The following is an 18,198-nucleotide window of genomic DNA, read 5'->3' on the forward strand; positions in this document are numbered from 1 at the left end:
AAGTGTTCTAAATAGTTCCTGTATTTCAAATAAATAAAAAATGTTGCAATATACAGTAAACTGTCTGCAAATGAGAAAACAAATCCACACCTTTCAGACTTCAGTAAGTCCTATCAGTAAACCTTTAAATGCCAGAAGAGGGAAGTGCTGAGTATTCACATATGTGGCCTAAATATACGTACCTTTAGCACCAGGGGAGCAGGAGGCGACCATCCCATGGAACCCAGGGCATTGTAAGGCATGCAGGTATAGGTGCCAAGAGAGTCCTCCGTCACCTCTGCCACACGGATGCTCCCATCTTCCATTTGACTCCAACCAGGGTACTAAGGATGGAGAAATTGTGCTCAGCGGATAAGAAGGAGTAGACAGATTACCAGTGTGATGGTTGTCAGTAAATATGATTTAAAAAATCCTGAATCTCTTCTCTTGAGTAAGAAACAGAGAAGTGCACTTAAAGTAAAACAATCAATGTGAAAAATGTAATCACAACAGCAGGAATGAAGCATTCATTTCCAGACTAAAGTTAGGAAAAGTGGAAGAAAGGGACAAAAGCAGCAAAGCGCCGGCTCACCTTATCTATCCGCAGAGGGAGGCCATCTTTTTTCCACTTAACCAGAGTTACAGGGGGGTTGGCATCTACAGGACAGCGAATGAAGCCAGGCAGACCAATGGCTGCGTAGATGACTGATGGCATGTTTACCACACGGGCAGGATCTGGTAAAAAAAAAACACAAAGAGAGAATAACCCACATGCTAAACCATCACTTTGTGGCAGCGCAATGCCTGTTAGTTGTTCTAGTAGATGTGCAGAGAAACAGAGAGGGCACTGTTCACAGAATGTGGGCTCATCATCAAAATAATTGAAATAATGACAAAATAAAATTAATAAATGAATCCAGTTATGTATATGAAGAACATCTGGTCTGGTGAATCCTGGTTATTGTCAGACACCTCTGCACCTTCATTATATTCAGAATCTAAAACTTTTCTTTTCCTAAAAAGTATTGTTTGGAAAATGAATGTCAGTACGATCTGCTATTTTCTGCCGTTTGATGTTTTCAGCTCCCCTGAGGCACATCTACTACACAATATTAATACTAATAACATGCTTTTACTTGTCTTTTTTCCAATCTGTCAAAGCTTACATGTAGGGACGGCATCACTGTTGACTTGACATGACTTTAGATTCAGATGGATGCATTGGTTTCTAGTGATTAAATTACACAAAATCGCATCTTCCATGGAAATTGATTAGGCTGGACAAAATGTCAGACTGTACATGGAAATTACAAGTTTACTATTCTGTCTGTTTGCTAATTCATCCATCACAAGTAGTTGATGACTTTGCTCTTCATAACACTGTCTGATGTGTAAAGGTACATTTTAGGAATTTGGGGAAATATGCTATGTTAGGTCCACGTCTTCCAAAGGTGAGAAAAATCATACTACCATCGCATCTGCCTCTGCTTAGTTAGTATTTAGAAGCTACAGCTACAGCATATGGTTGAGATGTAGCACCAAAGGACAGCTCCTCCACTGTGTTTTATAGCTGTGACGCTCAATGTACCAACTGATGATAATTTGAACCAAAAATTTATAAACATAAAACCTGTTGCCACTGATTTTCGGTGCAGTTCTTATGTAATTTGACATACCTCAGCCTTTCCCTTTCTTAAGAATGGCTTCTTGACAGCAACCCTTCTCCTGAGACCGTTTCTGATGAGGTATCAGTAGCTGGATCAACGAAAGGGTCAGATGTAGCTCTGGGGGCATGTGTCAGGTCCTTGGTGGATTTTTTAATATTCTTAAGGACACTTTCAGACACTGTCCCTATGCTGTAGATTGACTGTTACTATCTTTGTGCTTCACTTGAGCAGTTTTCTTAAGGTTTTTAAGGACATGCCACACAGCATCTTTTTGGTGGAATAATACTATTTTATGATTGCCTTAACTTTGGCATTTCATGTAGATTTAGCTAAAAATATAGGAAGAAATTATGCATGTTTACATAAAAAAGTGCCTAAAAATTCGATTAAAAGTTAGATCTTTGATAGGTTGTTATGTGTAGACAAAAAACTAATATATTTATTGAATTAGTTGCGTTCTTTATCCTTAAATTATTCATAGGTCAGTGTTAAATGGCTTAACAAGCAAATAGACATTTCTCTGACAATGATCAGATACAAGGACTGGGCTGAAAATGAGTGAAAAAAGTACCTGACTTCTCAGAGGTCAGGTACTTTGATACTAACCTAGATTTAAACAGTTAGTTTGAAGCCCCTATTGGGCTGAATGAGGAATGGAGCTTCAATATTCTTTCAGTGGTCACGGAAACATAAAAAAGTATTGAATTATAAGGCAACTTTGATAAATTCTAAAACAGTTTGGCAACCAAAGCAAGGTTTTACAAGCTTTTGTCACTTTACGCTAGATGTTTGCTACACAAACACACACACACAGTTTCAAAACATTACACCTTCATTAACGACTCAATTCAACATGATCGTCACTGCTCGTCTCGTCAGAGAACTGAACAAATTACATGCTAATTGTGATACAGGTGCCACCACATACCTGAAACAATCTTGAACCTCTGTGCTCAAGCAATAACATAACAGCATGACATGTTAATATGTTCATTTTTCTTATAATGTATCCAGTAACTTTAAATAGTCTCAAACCTTACCTAAATATTACTAAGTCAGATGAAAGTTGTTGTGATTTTCAAATGTATTTGTAGTCACAGTTAGTTACAGGCAAAATCAAAAATTCCTGTGACATCATGTGACACATAAACTACCTCATTCAATCATTCAGAGCAGCTCGGATTAGTTCAAGGTTAATTGATCGTCTCTACTTTAGCAGACATCCTTCCAGATGTCCCCTCTCAATTTTAACTCTCAAATAATAGGGATTTGCTATGATGAACAAGCTCAGCCCCTTGGTTTCTTTGGGACAGAAAGGATGACTGATGGAGGGAAAGGGAAGCAAAACTTATTCAATCTGGAATTGTAAAGGGGTGAGAATAGTGTAATGTCTGAATGAGGTCAGGGAGGAAAGCTTCACAGTAAGCACTGGGTGATAAGGAGGAGAGATGGTGTGAGTGGGAGGAGTGCTATCTGCAGAGCGATGGAGAGAAGGGCGAGTGAGGCTGAGCGTGGGAAAGAACACAGGTGAGAGAGGGAGAAAAAGAGACGTGTCACCAAAACAACTTTGTACTACAGTAGTTGTCCTCTAAAGTCCAAACCTCTGGCCGACCGTCATTCTGCCACAAAGAGCCCAGAGCAGCACTGCCACTGGCACCACAGTCAAGTTTCTAAATATAGCTCTGAGACAGCCTATCGCTCACGACACGCTGGTTCCCACTATAAGATGCTTTGGGGGAAGTTATTCCCTGGCAAACGCTTCGGGGAGAAAGACACAGACAGCTGAGGAGAGAGATTTAAACCAAATAAGACATGAAAAAGAATAATGACATAAATAGGGAGAGTGGTTGAGGATTGATAGAGAGAGATAAAAAAGGATGAGGTGAGAATAAGAGGAAAGAAAGAAAAGAGAGAGCCCTCTGCAGTCAAACAGAAAAGTGGTCCTACAGCAATGATGTAATCCCCTCTCCTCTCACTGCTCCCTCCCTCTTGTGACTGCTGTTGCCTACCTCTGTTCTCTCTCTCTCTCTCTCTCTCTCTCACACACACACACACACACACAGACACACACCACAATCTAACAAAGCGGGAGAGTGAGGGAATTCAAATTGTCTGTTGCCTTGACTACTGCTGATGGCCGGTCACCAGCAGACAAGGCCGAGCTCTCAGTGCTCGTCCTGAGACATGCAAATAAAAGCCAGATGCTTTTATTTAGTGGCTCAAGCTGGGAGTGACTGATGGACTGATAGAGTGTTTTATGATGGGACAGAGAAATGAGGAGGCAGTAATAATCATGAAGATGGGGAAGGGAGAGACAGAGACGTGCTGGTGTGCATATGAATAAATATTCATAAATGGGTACAAATCAGAAGAAGTAGTGAGGGAAGAGAAGGGGAGAAAAGGGAGGATGTGGGCAGAAAGCAACCAGAAGCAAAATAAAACAGAAAAGTATATTTGAGAGGCAAAACCGGTGTTTGCATGGGATTATATGTTTGGATGAGAAGTGGAACAGAGTTAGGCGGGAGACTAGTCGAGTGTCCAAAGTGATTCCACGGTGCAGAGCATTTCAGTTGATTTCTGGACACACAGTTTCACAGCTGTGTCCGGTTTGACTCAAGCTCAGATGGACAGAAACTGGTGTCCCCTCTTAACAACGCAGAGTGATGAGGAGTTACAATGAGTTGTAGGTTCTAGGGCTCATGTTAGTATTCGGCTTTGTCTTACCCACATCCAATATGTGCACTTTACAAGACTGGAAGATTTTTTCCAAAGCTTTTCCATGTGAATGCAGCAAATGAGGAAAATCTATTAAAAATTAAATCAAAGGTAATCACCTATCCTACATTTTTCTCAAACCTACATAAGTTACAATCAATCATGTGAATGTTACAGGTGTTGAATAAAAAAAAGAAGTTGTCAGGAAGTTTAATCTATTGAAGTTTTCTCACACTGCCTCTAATGCTCTATTACTCGACCTGTCTTACTCGACCTAAGTCTTTTTAGCATTTATTAATTTCTGGTGGTTTGATAGCAACTTTTATCAACTGACCAACCTGGAATGGGTATGGACTCATACCCATTGTTTGACAATTCGGGGTCAGTGACGCTGAACAACGATAAAGTGAATCTTTCTTCATGGAGAATATTCAGGGCTGATGAAGCCAAACCAAAAACTGCAGTTCTTCTATTGAACCCCATGCTTCCAAGAAAAAATGATCGACTTAATAGCATTAAAACACAGGTTTGGCCTCTATAAATAATTTACTCCTTCCTTACATCTCTACAGGTGGCAATTTTTTCTAAATATTTATCCGTCCATCTAGATAAAGTAGTTAGGAGTGTGGCCCCTGTGTTGGTGACCCCACAAAGGCCATTGGTCCCTCCACTTATTATAGTCAGTGCACTGGACCTCTGCACTGTCTTAGTGTTGTGCCTTTTTGGAGGGTTTTATGCTTTATTTGACTCTTTCCCCCACAGAACCACAGTTGTATATATTTACCAATTTAATACCGAATGTCATCAATGCCATGATATAAAACATCCAAATATGTCCAACTTTCATTTATCTAGCTTTTTAGGGGAAGTTGAAGAATTTGGAGGTCGTCCTACTTTTTCGGATCGGATTTGCTTAGCAGATGGTACAGTGCTCCTTGGACTTGCCCATTGTTCTGAGTGTTGGTCAACCTAGTAAATGCTGTTAATCACTATAACTATTAGTTATATTCAAGTCATGATAATCAATAACAAGAAGTTAATCAGCCAAAACTGTACATTTATATCATCACTTCTTCCTTTTCTTGTTCTCCTCTTCTTCATCTGACTCCACTATCACTGATCTCACCTCGCTCATCTCCTTCTCATTCTCTTCCTCTTTACCTGAAGCCTCGTCTCCTGAACTGAAGTCAGAGCTCTAATGCAATCAAATGGACATAAACTTGGTATTTTATTCCTGATTGGACAAGTAATCCTTCTACTGTATCTGCGGAAAGCTGACAGCAAGCTGGTGATAAAAACAGCATCTCATTATAAGCTCAGGCAGTATGTGTGGTGGTTGGCCTTATTACCCCACAGCAAAAAGGTCCTGAGTTAGACTGGATGCTAGCTGGCCAGGGAGAGCATGCAGACTACTGTACACACAGAAAGGCTTCCTCCCACACCCCAAAAGCATGCAGTTAGAGGAGTTAGGTTAACTGGTGATTCTAAATTGCCCATAGGTGCCAGCAAGGTGATACAGCGGATATCAAGGAAAATAATACACTGAACCTGGGATATGGATCAGATTGACTGAAAGAGTTAAGACATGAAAGTCATTCAGTGTGTAAAATTTTTATTAAATGCAATTGAAAGCTTCTGCAAAATGCAGAAAAAGTTGCAACAACCATCAAAAGCTGTGATGAAACTGTCTCTCATGGGTGCTGCCCCAGGAAAGGATAAGCAAGATTTCATCCTGCTGCAGAAATGTTCATTTAGCAGCACCTCAGACTAGAGCACACACCACTGCTATGTAGAAAGTAAAAAAAAAGAGAGACAGGGCACTCACATTGCACTGTTAGGTAGGCAGAGGCAGTCGGTGGTCGGCCCAGGCTGTTGCTTGGAGCACACGTGTATTTCCCAGCATCTTCTGGCTTGACGTGGGCAATTATTAGGGAGCCGTCTATGAGAATACTGACTCTGCGCTTTAGGTCACTGTAAAGATGAAGAAAAGGGAAATGATCAATCAGCCGTGCTTTATCTGACATTAGGTCATCTGACTACAAAAGAGGGCTGGCATTTCACTATAATCCAGGTTCTGGTCCAACATAAGACTCAGTTAGAATAGAATAGAATAATCCTTTAATTGTCCCACAAGGGGAAATTTGGTTGTAACAGCAGCCAGAAAGACACATATACAAACATATTTACATTAAGGACAATAGTTACTATAAACAGAGTACTGTACAGTTATTAAATTAAATTAACTACAGATAAGAGGCAAACCCAGGTTGTAGTGCGAATCGGTCGATTAAATTATTGCAGTTACAGCGCAGATGTAAACATCTATGATTGTTGGGAGCAGTGTTGATTGTACAGTCTGACAGCTGCAGGGAGGAAGGACCTGCGGAAACGCTCCTTCATGCATCGAGGATGCAGCAGTCTGTCACTGAAGGAGCTCTGCAGTTCAGCAACATTTACATGCATGGGGTGGGAGACTCTGTCCATCAGAGATGTTATTTTGGCCAGAGTCCTTCTGTCTCCCACCACCTGCACTGGGTCCAGGGTGCATCCCAGAACAGAGCTGGCCTTCCTGATGAGTTTATCCAAGGTCTTCCTCTCAGCTGCTGATAAACTGCTGCTCCAACATACAACACTGTAAAAAAATGAGAGATGCCACCACAGAGTCATAGAAGGTCTTTAAAAGCGCTCCCTGGACTCCAAATGACCTGAGCTGCCTCAGCAGGTAGAGTCTGCTCTGACCCTTCCTGTAAAGTTCATCGGTGTTGTGGCTCCAGTCCAGTTTATTATTCAGGTGACCACCCAGGTACCTATCCACTCCCTGGATGTTCACCGGTGTCAGTGTGGTGGGTCTGCGTCTCCGGAAGTCCACCACCAACTCCTTCGTTTTCCCGGCGTTGATCAGCAGGTGGTTCTGCTGACACCAGTCTACAAAGTCCAGAGTCCACTGTCTGTACTCTGAGTCCTCCTCACCTGTGATGAGGCCGACTATGGCAGAGTCGTCAGAGAACTTCAGTAGGTGGCAGCGTGGGGAGTTGATGGAGAAGTCTGCAGTGTAGAGGGTGAAGAGGAACGGTGCCAGCACAGTTCCCTGTGGGGCCCCTGTACTGCAGACCAGCATATCAGAGACACAGCTATGTGACCTCACATACTGTGGACGTTCTGTGAGGTAGTCCAGTATCCAGTGGGACATGTGGTGGTCCACTCCCGATAGCTCCAGCTTGTCTCTCAGAAGTCGTGGCTGCGGTAGTAGTTAGTCCACTGTAGCAATCTTCCACACTGAAGCTTTACACGCCAGTTGAGGAACGTTTGTCAATGACATTATTGACAGATACACATATATGTTGGTCATTCATTGATGATATAAGACCCCTGTATTTAACCTCTATATTTAACTTGCTCTTTTTTGCTTATTTCCCAGCGGATATGTAACTTTGACTTGTGTGTAACATGTAGCTTGAGTCATGATTCACAGCTGGTTGCAGAGGAACTATAAGTCTACAGGCTTCAAAGGTAGCTGGAAATCACAGGAGCATGTACTTCCCCATGCTTGTTACTTACTACCCTACAGCACAAAATAATTTAAGTGTGAGGTTGAGGGATTTATTGATGCCAGTACCACATCGTATATTTCAGACAAAAACTCTATAAACCATTCAGTTTGTAACTCTGTGCCAGAAGGGAAGAAGGGGATCACAGAGGTCCGGGTTCATGCTTAGCTTAGCGTCAGACACAGTGCTGCAGATTTCTCAGCTGCCCCTTCATCCAACCATAATCCTTTTTGTCATCCAAAAGGTGTTTGGAGGTTGTTTTTTTATTTTTCTCAATTTTCAGTTGTTTCGCTTCTATTAGACATTAAAGGTGGAAAAAAGAGGAGCGAGGAGAAAGAGAGAGTGGGAAAATACAGGATGTATCACAGTCCTGGGTTATTCTCACCCAGCATTTTGAGTTTCTTGTCTTTTGGTTCTTTGAGTCTTTTTTATTTATTAGGTTCTCTGTGTATTTTATATTTCTTTGCCCAGTATGATTATATCCTGTGTTTATTCTGTATTTCTAGTCTTGGTTTGCCTTTGTGATTCCTCCCCAGTCAGTCTTCATATGCATCTGTCTGTTCCCACAGTCCAGGGGTGTCCAACTCCAGGCCTCAAGGGCCGGTGTCCTGCAGGTTTTAGACGTGTCCTTGCTCCTTGATTTAAATGGCTAAATGACCTCCTCAACATGTCTTGAAGTTTTCCAGAGGCCTGGTAATGAACTAATCATTTGATTCAGGTGTGCTGACCCAGGAGGATTTCTAAAACCTGCAGGACACTGACCTTGATGCCTGGAGTTGGACACCCCTGTCCTACTCAGTCTGCGTTCTTCCTGTTTTGCTTTGATAGGCTGTGTCCCAATTCAGGGTCTGCACGCTTGAAGTACGCATTTTAAGTGCGATTACGTCACCGCCACGCGACGACGGCTGTCCCAATCCGAAGTGTACTTCAAATGCATACTCCAAATGCGCCGTCGATTTCCCCAAATATCAAGCGTGGTGCGGTGCACGCTTCATGGTCCCATATATCCCACAATTCATAGCTCGGCGGTGGGTGTGGATAATTTTGCCGCAAAATACGGCAGAAGGGAGCGGCCGAAGAGTGAACTGTCAAAGTACTGAATATGATGTCACTTATTTATGTGCGAATGTTTAATGATGAAGAACATTAAAACATTACTATTGGCCACATGTCGGCAAAGTTGTGTGACATTAGTGATGTTTGTACTTTCAGCGTTAACTTGGTTTTAAAGCCTATATATATATATCATAATAATCTGACAATACTATAATATTGGCCATATTATATTTGCATTACCACAGTGGGATGATTTTAGTCTCATGAACAACTAATTGTTATTTACTGACTAATCTTGAAATGACTGTTCAGCACAGAAATGAAGCCCAACAATCATGTTTTACGGTCCCGTGGTCTCAGCCTCAGATACTCAACTAATCAAAGTGATGTCATGACGAAAATGCATGACTAACAAAACATTTGTTTCTCCTTCATTTCTGTCAAACAAAGCTGTATGTAACGTTACTCGCGGTTAGTATCATGGTTGCTAGGCAACCTGAACAGCGCGACGAAGGCTAGACCGTCCCATTTCACAAGCCTCTCACTTCCGCACTTCTCGTACTTATAGTACACACCGTACGTAGTGCGCGTAGTGCGCGTACTTCAAGCGTGCAGACCCTGAATTGGGACACAGCCATAGTCTCTCATCGGTGTGTGTTCTGTTTTGCTCTTCCCCGTTTCATCAGTGTAATTAGTGCCAGCCGTGTTTCCTCTTGTATTTGGTGTCTGCGTCTTCCTATGCTCGTCGTCGTAATCTCCCTCACACTGTGTTCTGTTCATAGTTCGTTCCTAGGTTTTACAGTTCAGTTCTGTATTAACTTGTTCCAGCAATAATGCTGAGGTTTTTTGTGTTTAAATCTTTGTCTGTGGGACTGTGTTTGGGTCCAATCCTGCCTTCCACACAGAGTACATGACAGGATGGGACAGGAAAGAAACCAACAAGGTAGATTTAAATGTCATTCTGCTTTTGGTTATCCAACTTCTGGGCTATCTAGTACGCATAAAGCTTTTAAAGTAAAACTTGATATTGCATTTGTAAAAGCTCTTGTGTCCAAATTAAAAATGGAAACAAACATTTTTTGCATGTCTTATCATTTGATTCCAGAATACTTTGGTACACAGAGTTTATTCTAGTCAACTCAGTGACTGTAAGATATCATCACGCAAAACTGTGGCTAAACAAAACAGGCCCAAATCAACAATCTCCACCACCATGCTTACAGATAGTACCGATGTGCTGTGTGTAGTTTTCTTCTTGGCATTGTGTATTATGGCTGAACATCATTACTTTGGTCCTGCCTGTCAAAAGGAAATTGTTGCAGAAGTCTTATGGTTTGTACAGATTTGCAATACTCTTTTTTTTTTCTTTTTTTTTAACCTGCAATGCTGTTTGTGACAAACACCATTAGAGAACACACCATCAGCTGCACTTGTCAATTTTTTTATTTCTATTTCTAACAAGGATTTCTATGTAAATAAGAGTTTTTGCATTCATATTAGTTCAAATGTCTATTTTCTCTTATTCTGATTGCAAAGACTTGCAGAGAAAAGCTAAAAACCCATATTCTGACTGAATAAGGTTAGGGTACTATCTTCAAAGTGTTAAATAACTTTTCAACAGCAAATGAGGAGACTTGTTTTAGTCTTAACCTATAATTCCTCTGAAAAATAAGGAAGGCTCCACACTACGTCAGAAAAACTGAAAAATGTGATCAGGCTTTTAATGGTAATAGTACTGCCTTTACCCCTGTAAACTCTGTCTTCTTCAAAAACAGTGCACTAAAGCAGTTTTGATGTAATGTGATGCAAGTGGGAATGTGAATTATAAACCTGACTTAACTTCAAGCAACTAAAATGAACCTTTGGCCACAGATACGTCTGTCTGTATACTCATGTAAGTTTTCTCATATACTTTTTTTCCTTTAACCTCCTAAGACCTGAACTCTTCCACGGCATGCAATTTTAATTTCTCTTTGATATTTGGGCATATTGGGGCCCGATGAATGTAAAAACAAAGAATTAGCAGATTTTTTTTTACCTTATTTTTGTTTTTATGAAAAATCAGAGCCACATATGAGGATATTCGTTAAAATTTTTGATAGAACAGTAGCAGTATAATGTCCTCGTAAGTGGATATCAGGCCCTTGTAGAGCAAAATTTAGTATTTTGGTCTAAATAACCCAAAATGTGATGTCCACATATGTGGACGCCAGGTCCTAGGAGGTTAATGATCTGTACACGTAGTTATAGAAATAAATAAAAATATTTGCATGAGTCATGGGTGTCTTAAAACTAAAGCTGTTGGACATAAAATACAAACTTTTCTGAATTTCTCAACAACGAATTTTTATGGTGTGAGAAGGCAGTTACAAAAATAAGTGCTGGAGCAGTATTATCTATCTATCTATAATCTAATGCACAACAGGAAGTGACAATACTGTTAGAAAACAGCAGCGAGTTCAAAAGTTTAACGATGTGAAAGACAAGCGCTCAGCCTTCTCACAAGCTAAAATGCTGCTGGATTGTAAAACTTACTTCGTCATTGAAGCCTTGTTTAATTACAGGCACAAGGCACACTTGCCTCTGAGTAAATCTCTTAATAAATAATCAGTTTCATCAATTATTGAAGAATTCTGCTGCTATGTTATGAAAGCTGTCATGTACAAGCGTGACATGAGAAAACACTAGCCTGTTGTTTTGGTAGTTATTCATTATTTATCCACTGAGCATAGAGTAAGGGGTTTTAGTTCTGCAATGCAAAGGTATCAAATATTTTCATGTCTAATGCCTAAAACCTTAAGTCTCCTAATCTTAAAGGGTTATCTTTGAGAAGAGCGTAGTCAAAAAGTCACGTTAAATTCTGCTCAAAGATGCGGACGTGTTTAGCTGCTCAGTTAAAAAAAGGAGGTATTTCCTCTCTAACTTTCATGCTAGCTTTTGACCATCTATTACTTCTACCTTTTGTGGGGATGAACAAAAAGTATTTGACCAGCATAATATAATCTGCAGTATGATCATTGCTTTAACAATGTAACAGATAGCTTTAAGATGGCCTTAAGATGTTATGCATACAGTTATTATGTTGACCTTGTATTTCAGGTGCAGTTATGACTATTTTATACACAATGCATATCTGTGCTTATTAAAGAGTTGGAGCTCGGTCAATTAATTGGGGGTTGGAAGCTTTGTTCGGCGCGATGTTCGGACAATCTATTGTGCAAGTGACTTGGAGCCATAGAAGGAATTGCAATACATGCTTACAAAACACTTATATATCAGATCATTTTATATTAAGGTTTTAGTAGAGGTTCTTGGTTAAAACATTTATTTAGTAGAAGACATACACATAGTCTCAGTGAGCCTCTGGTCTAGTGAAAGGTCAGAAGTGCAACAGGTGAATTGAGAAAGAGCATTTGAGGACGAGACACAGACAGTTAAGAGGTGACACAAAGAGCATGTGAGGTCAACACATACACACACATTAGTTAGATTTATTTAGAGGAGAGATTAGTTATGTCTCGACAAGAAAGAGGAACAATTCACTTTAAGATAAGAACGGAAAGTACCAGCCATGAAAATAGAAGATGATTTTCTGGGTGAAAAGTCATTGTGGTGTTGATCTGATCTATGTATAAAATGTACCTGTGACGCATGAAGGGGCGTCAGTAAACAAACCCTGATGTTATAAAATAATTGTTTGTGCTTTAGTAAGTCGAAGATCAATTGCTGTTTCCAGTGATCTTCCCACGTGTGAATTAAAATCTTCGTTTGACTTCACCCGGCCGGACCAGTGTGGTTATTTTTCGATCACCTCTTGTACCCTTTCTCAATTTTTGAACCTTAACACTTTTCATCTAACTTAGACACCTCCATACACAACTCTTGATGGCTGGTAGATGCACCTATGGCATGAATGTGAAAGTTCTGGATTCACAAGTTTTTCAGAAAACTTGACCTCTGACCTTGACTGTTAGCTCAAGGTCACTAAGTTTTAAACTCATCTGAGATTATATGCACCTATGTTATGAATTTCAAAATTCTACATGGCCTACGATTTATTGTATTCACAAACTCGGCTACCCATGCTGCCCGCCTGCCCGGCAAGGTGACACAACGTTGGCCTTTTACGACTGAGAGGTGACAATGAGTCTGTTGCAAGTCAATTTAAGAAGTTGTTGTGCTGAATATCACCACAACAACAACACAGCACAGACTGTACAAGTAGGTGAGTGATAGAGCAAACAGTAATGAACCCGATCATAACTTTACTTCTTGAAGAAGACGTTGTCCTCTTCCCAGAACCATGTGTAGGTTAGGTTGCGAGGGTAGGCCTCTGCCTGGCAGGTGAAGAAGGCGTCCTGTGAGATGTTCACTGTAATGTTCTCCGGTGGTGATATAATAAACGGAGGGCCTGGTGGGGAAACACACAGAATCAGTTAAACAAACACAAGGCTAAATATTTTCATTGGCAGCTCTAATAAACACTTATCATGTATGATATTTTGCTTGACAGGACATCTGTTTTTCTAGAATGAAAAGGCAACTCTGCTCTCAAAGCTAAATTCTGATCATTCTGGTCACAGAAATCAGTCTAACCTTTAGAAGGTCCAAATGTGACTGGTCACTTTCAAAACACTGATGATGCAGCCAGCTGCTGACGGGTTCAGTTCAGAGAATCTTAAAAAAGCCAACTGGACCTTTTAGGTTAGTTTCATCTTTCACCCGAGAGGCTTCTTCAGTCCTTCAAACAAATCATAGGGAGTCCCGGGTATTTAACCCCTAGTGTGGGTTGTTCTCTTTGGAGTTACTCCTGAGGTTCACTGACCCACTGAACATGTAAGATGAGCCAGTGGTGGGTCATTACCATCACCAGGGCTAAAGGGTGAAGCGACTGTAGGACCTTGCCCTACCCCATCATGTGACCTTTTGAGGTCACATGAGGCAAGGTAGGAATTAGGATTTAAGCGCCTGGGAAGGGATGTCAAGACTGCACTGGCAACCATGGACCTGCTCGATGGATGAGCAATTCAGTCAACATTTGGGAATCTCTTTGCTCGCCCTAGAACTCATTTTTTGTTTTTCTCTCACCCTCCCATAATTCTTGGTTTTCCACAGTTTGAAAATTTTAAATCCACAGATCAACTGCAGTTGCAGTTTCGCTATCTATTTCCCTACTTTCATAAACCTCCAGAGTTTGTCTGACAGCACCATTCCCAGTTCCCCATTACACTTGCGTATCGTTAATCTTTTTTGTTCTGTGAATAAATCTTTTGAACCTCTTAACTGTGGTCTGAGTCTGCTCCCTGGTTCTGGTAAATGCAAAAATATGACAATTTGTTGTCTTGATTCTTGCTTAATTATCCAGGTAGGTAAATCCCAAAAGGTTGATTCTGTTCATTCTGGACGTTCTCAGTGGGAGAAACGTTTCAGTGGGTTTTCATCAGTGGTTGTTGATCAATGGTCGTGACAATTTATATATTAATGATCAAGGAACTGACCTCACAGCCCTTTGTTCATTCAGTGGGTTGGTTTCAGTCATTATGCAATTGTAGTGTTTATAAAGTTGGGGAAACCTGCAGTCAGCTGAGACTGAAGAAGTCACTTGGATAAGTGATGATTTCTTCGCTTTCCACGCTAGGTCCAGATAGAAAGAATCAACCTTTTGGGATGACACGTTGTTACTTTTTGCAAAGTTAAATTAGACGATTTTGCTATTAAGAGTTACTTCTGTTGTGTGCATATGGCTGTATTTGGCTCATGACTGCGTGCAGTTTGATATTGAAAACATAAAAACTGGAGAATTCTAAGGGAAGTTTTGAAGCACTTCCATCCCAGTCCTGATACACGCAGTTAGACATGTTTTCTACAGACTGAGTAACTTTTTGTTGTTGGATATAGAAAAGTTTCTTTCTCCTTAAGGAGTGTACAGTTGGTCTTGTCTTTGTTAAATATACCTCTAATGTGTAAGCCTTTTTTTAAGGTTCAAAGAAAAACGGTCTGGGAAGCACGGTTTGGGTTGTTAGTTCATCAGAAATACTTTCTCACTGTGGCTGGACAAACTGTCCTCTTCTGAATTCTCACACCAGACAGTGGGAGAAACATTCATGCGACTTAATGAATTAGGCAGGTTCAATTTGTGACCAAAAACAGTTCACCTTGTTCTGCTCCTCGTGAAAATTAATTGGTGTGGCAGCAGCCGCAATGCATTTTCAAGGAAGCTACCAGTAAAATGCTGAAATTAATACAAACTAATTATGTGTCAACTCAAATCTGTTCCCAGCTGACTTTTTAATGTCACGAGACCCTCATCAAGGACATTTCACATCTGAAAATTCCATTCCTGTCCACTGAATTGTGAGTTGTCATGCCGAAATGTAGAAATAGGCATTTATGTAATGATGATTTAACATGTGCATCAGACACATTAAAGACTTAAGGATTGACCAAGGCTGCAGTTACAGTTTTTTAACTGGCACTTAAAACCACAAAGCATGAATCATATATCATATGTCTACAGAACAAATATTGATTATGTAGGAATTAGTTGGCATGCGCTGGTTTGGGGTCACATTGGGACATTTCTGGCCGTAGACTCTAATGCATGGATTAACACCACCACCTCTACTCTGAATTCTTAATGTCACTGCAGACCTCAGAGCCATGTCACATACTTATTTTGCACTCAGTGAAGGATTATGAAAATTTGTATTTATTGAGTGATCCATGCTGTGCCAGATGGATCCTCGTTGCAAGCATGGATGTAGTCACACTGCGATTTGCAATCATTTCCTCCCTCTGACCATAACCAGATCTATAATCACACTGTTTTATCTGCAAATACAGTATTTACTGCTTTCTGCTAGATAGTAGTAGTAGTGGTGTGGAGTAGGTAGTAGGATTTGTTATTTATTATTATGAGTCCTTAAAAATGTGACAATATTACTCAAAACAAGATGTGATGTAAATGTAAAAAGTCTGGGGTCATTTAATGTAGAAGACCTCATTTAAATATGTCGACTTTGTCTGAAGTGACAAAAAGCTGAAGGCAACTGAATTGAATGCTGAAGAGAATTTTCTCTTTAAATAACTACATAGAGACAAAGAATTTACTAAAGGTTAATGGAGTAATGAAAGAAACTTGCCAGCAGTCCCACGTGAGCACCTTTATTTGCTGATGAGCCACAATACGCAGGGCTAATTATGTTTTTTATTCATGCAAAACAAAACAGCTAATTGACATAGTTTCCCAATGAACTGGAAATCTGTCACAAAGAATCAGAATAATGGAGTTTATTTTGTGTTTATGAGGGATTGTAAAACCTGCAGTAAAACTACTTCTTCATTATTGTAGTTATTATTATATACCTATATACCTTACAACATGAAACGCCTCAAGGCGACTGTTCATGTGATTTGACATTATAAAAATGAAACTGAATTAAATTATTTATTTTCTCTAGAAAAGAGAAGCTGACACATGAACCGACCTGTAGTTTGGCAGAATTACTTTACACATCATTATTCTTAGTAAAACATGTATTTTTATTTCAGCTGAAAAATTATTCATGTATTATTTGTTCACTTCACATGCACTGTAAGGACTCTTTCAACCATTTCAATTGGATCTGTAAGCTTCAGCAGTATGAGCTATTGCTTGCTGGAAAATACTATTTATTGTTTATATGTAACTTTACGTTTAGTAACACATTCATAGTATAATGCAGCATAATGCAATCATAATAATAGTATATTAATTTCATTTGATAGGTGCGCTTTATATTGCAAAGAGTACAGACAGTGGCTGACAGAGCTGAAGAAACAGAACAGTACCTTGCCAGCAAATTAACCCTTCTCTTTGAAATCCCTGTAATATGAAAACCCTAAAATCAACCTACTAATATTACACAGACCATCAAATACAGACAAAGGAGACCCCACCCCACCCCAGCATCTACACTATAACAGCTGCTTTGGAATAACCTTTGACTTTCTCCTAATGATGCACGTATACACACACACTTATGAATGAATTTCCACTTTGTTCATAACTTGGCTTCATACAAGGATGGACTTTAAAGAATATCACCAACATGCGCACACACACGCAAACACACAGACACACTCAGAGCCAGTGTCGCAACTTAAAACTGCTAGTCTCATATGTTAGTTCTGATCTGTAGCCCACAGCCTGATCCTTTAACAGGCACAGCATTTCCATCTGCCAGGCCCTTAGCAGGACAACCACGATTAGGCCTGTGCTGGCTCACTGTGTTGTTGGTGTTTGAGTGGGGGTGTGTGAGTGAGTGTCTGTTTGTGTGGGTGCCAACACGCCCTATTTGGAACCAGCTGAGTGCTGGAGATTTGTTGGCACAGGAGTCTTTTAGCTGATCTGCTGCTCAGTGGCTTTCCAGGAGGGCTTCTATTAATCCATCTCTACCATAAATTATACAGGATGGGTCAAACAATCACTCGGCCCGTGTTTTGGTGCTTAGTCACAAAGAGAAACGTGATCTCTGTGAACATTGTGCCTGCCTGTTTTGTGATAAATAAAAACTACTAACAACCACCATATGAGGTGAGAAAACCCATTTCATCCAACAGATTTGATGAACGCATGAGGTCAGTAAAAAATATTAAAAACAAGATAACATAATGTTGTCTGTTAGCCACTCATTTCCATCTGTAAAGTCACACTCAGAGGAGTTAATCTGAACAATTACAGAAGTCAGGGTCCTTTTCTGATGTTTTAGAAACCACAAACATACCTTCATCAGTTAGCATATAATTGTTACTATTTCATACCATAAAATTTATTCAGGAACAAAAAATTCTATAATGTAAAACACATATATTCAGTTGTTCAGTTAGTCATAAGGGGTCATCATAGCAGATAGTTCTGCATATTTGATTTTGCAAACTTTTTATGCAGAGTCTGCCAATTCAGAAACTAAGAATTCTATAAAGTTTAGAAAAGTCATTATAGTTGTTCATTAAATGAACTTGAATGTCTATACAACCTTTCATGAGAAATACACAACAATTGTTGTAACGTAACATAGTGCACTTGATAAAAAAAGTCTAACGGTAACCAAGATCTAGTTTCTCATAGGGGCCCATGAGAAACTTATCAGTAATATCCTGTTCACTGTTCAATATTTGTGCTTTTTCTTTGTCCTTTTCTTTGTTCAGATAATTTGTTACACAAAACCATCTGGGATCTTCGGGTCCAAAGT

At 40.0% G+C, this 18,198-nt stretch overlaps 1 protein-coding gene across 5 annotated transcripts in view; it reads right to left on the bottom strand.

Annotated features, from left to right (window-relative positions):
• Positions 1 to 18,198, bottom strand: part of LOC309715786 (protein turtle homolog B-like) — a 148,266-nt gene that overhangs the window by 59,090 nt on the left and 70,978 nt on the right. For all 5 annotated transcript variants that reach the window (XM_082549185.1, XM_082549183.1, XM_082549184.1 and 2 more), the window contains exons 6-9: positions 13,235 to 13,376; positions 6,187 to 6,332; positions 572 to 714; positions 183 to 323 (exon numbers count right to left, since the gene is read on the bottom strand). In XM_082549185.1, coding sequence (XP_082405311.1) covers positions 183 to 323; positions 572 to 714; positions 6,187 to 6,332; positions 13,235 to 13,376 — 572 coding nt within the window. The remainder of the gene's footprint in view (positions 1 to 182; positions 324 to 571; positions 715 to 6,186; positions 6,333 to 13,234; positions 13,377 to 18,198) is intronic.

Source organism: Aulonocara stuartgranti (genome assembly GCF_965226115.1).
Source record: "Aulonocara stuartgranti genome assembly, chromosome: 10".
NCBI classification, from domain to species: Eukaryota; Metazoa; Chordata; class Actinopteri; order Cichliformes; family Cichlidae; genus Aulonocara; species Aulonocara stuartgranti.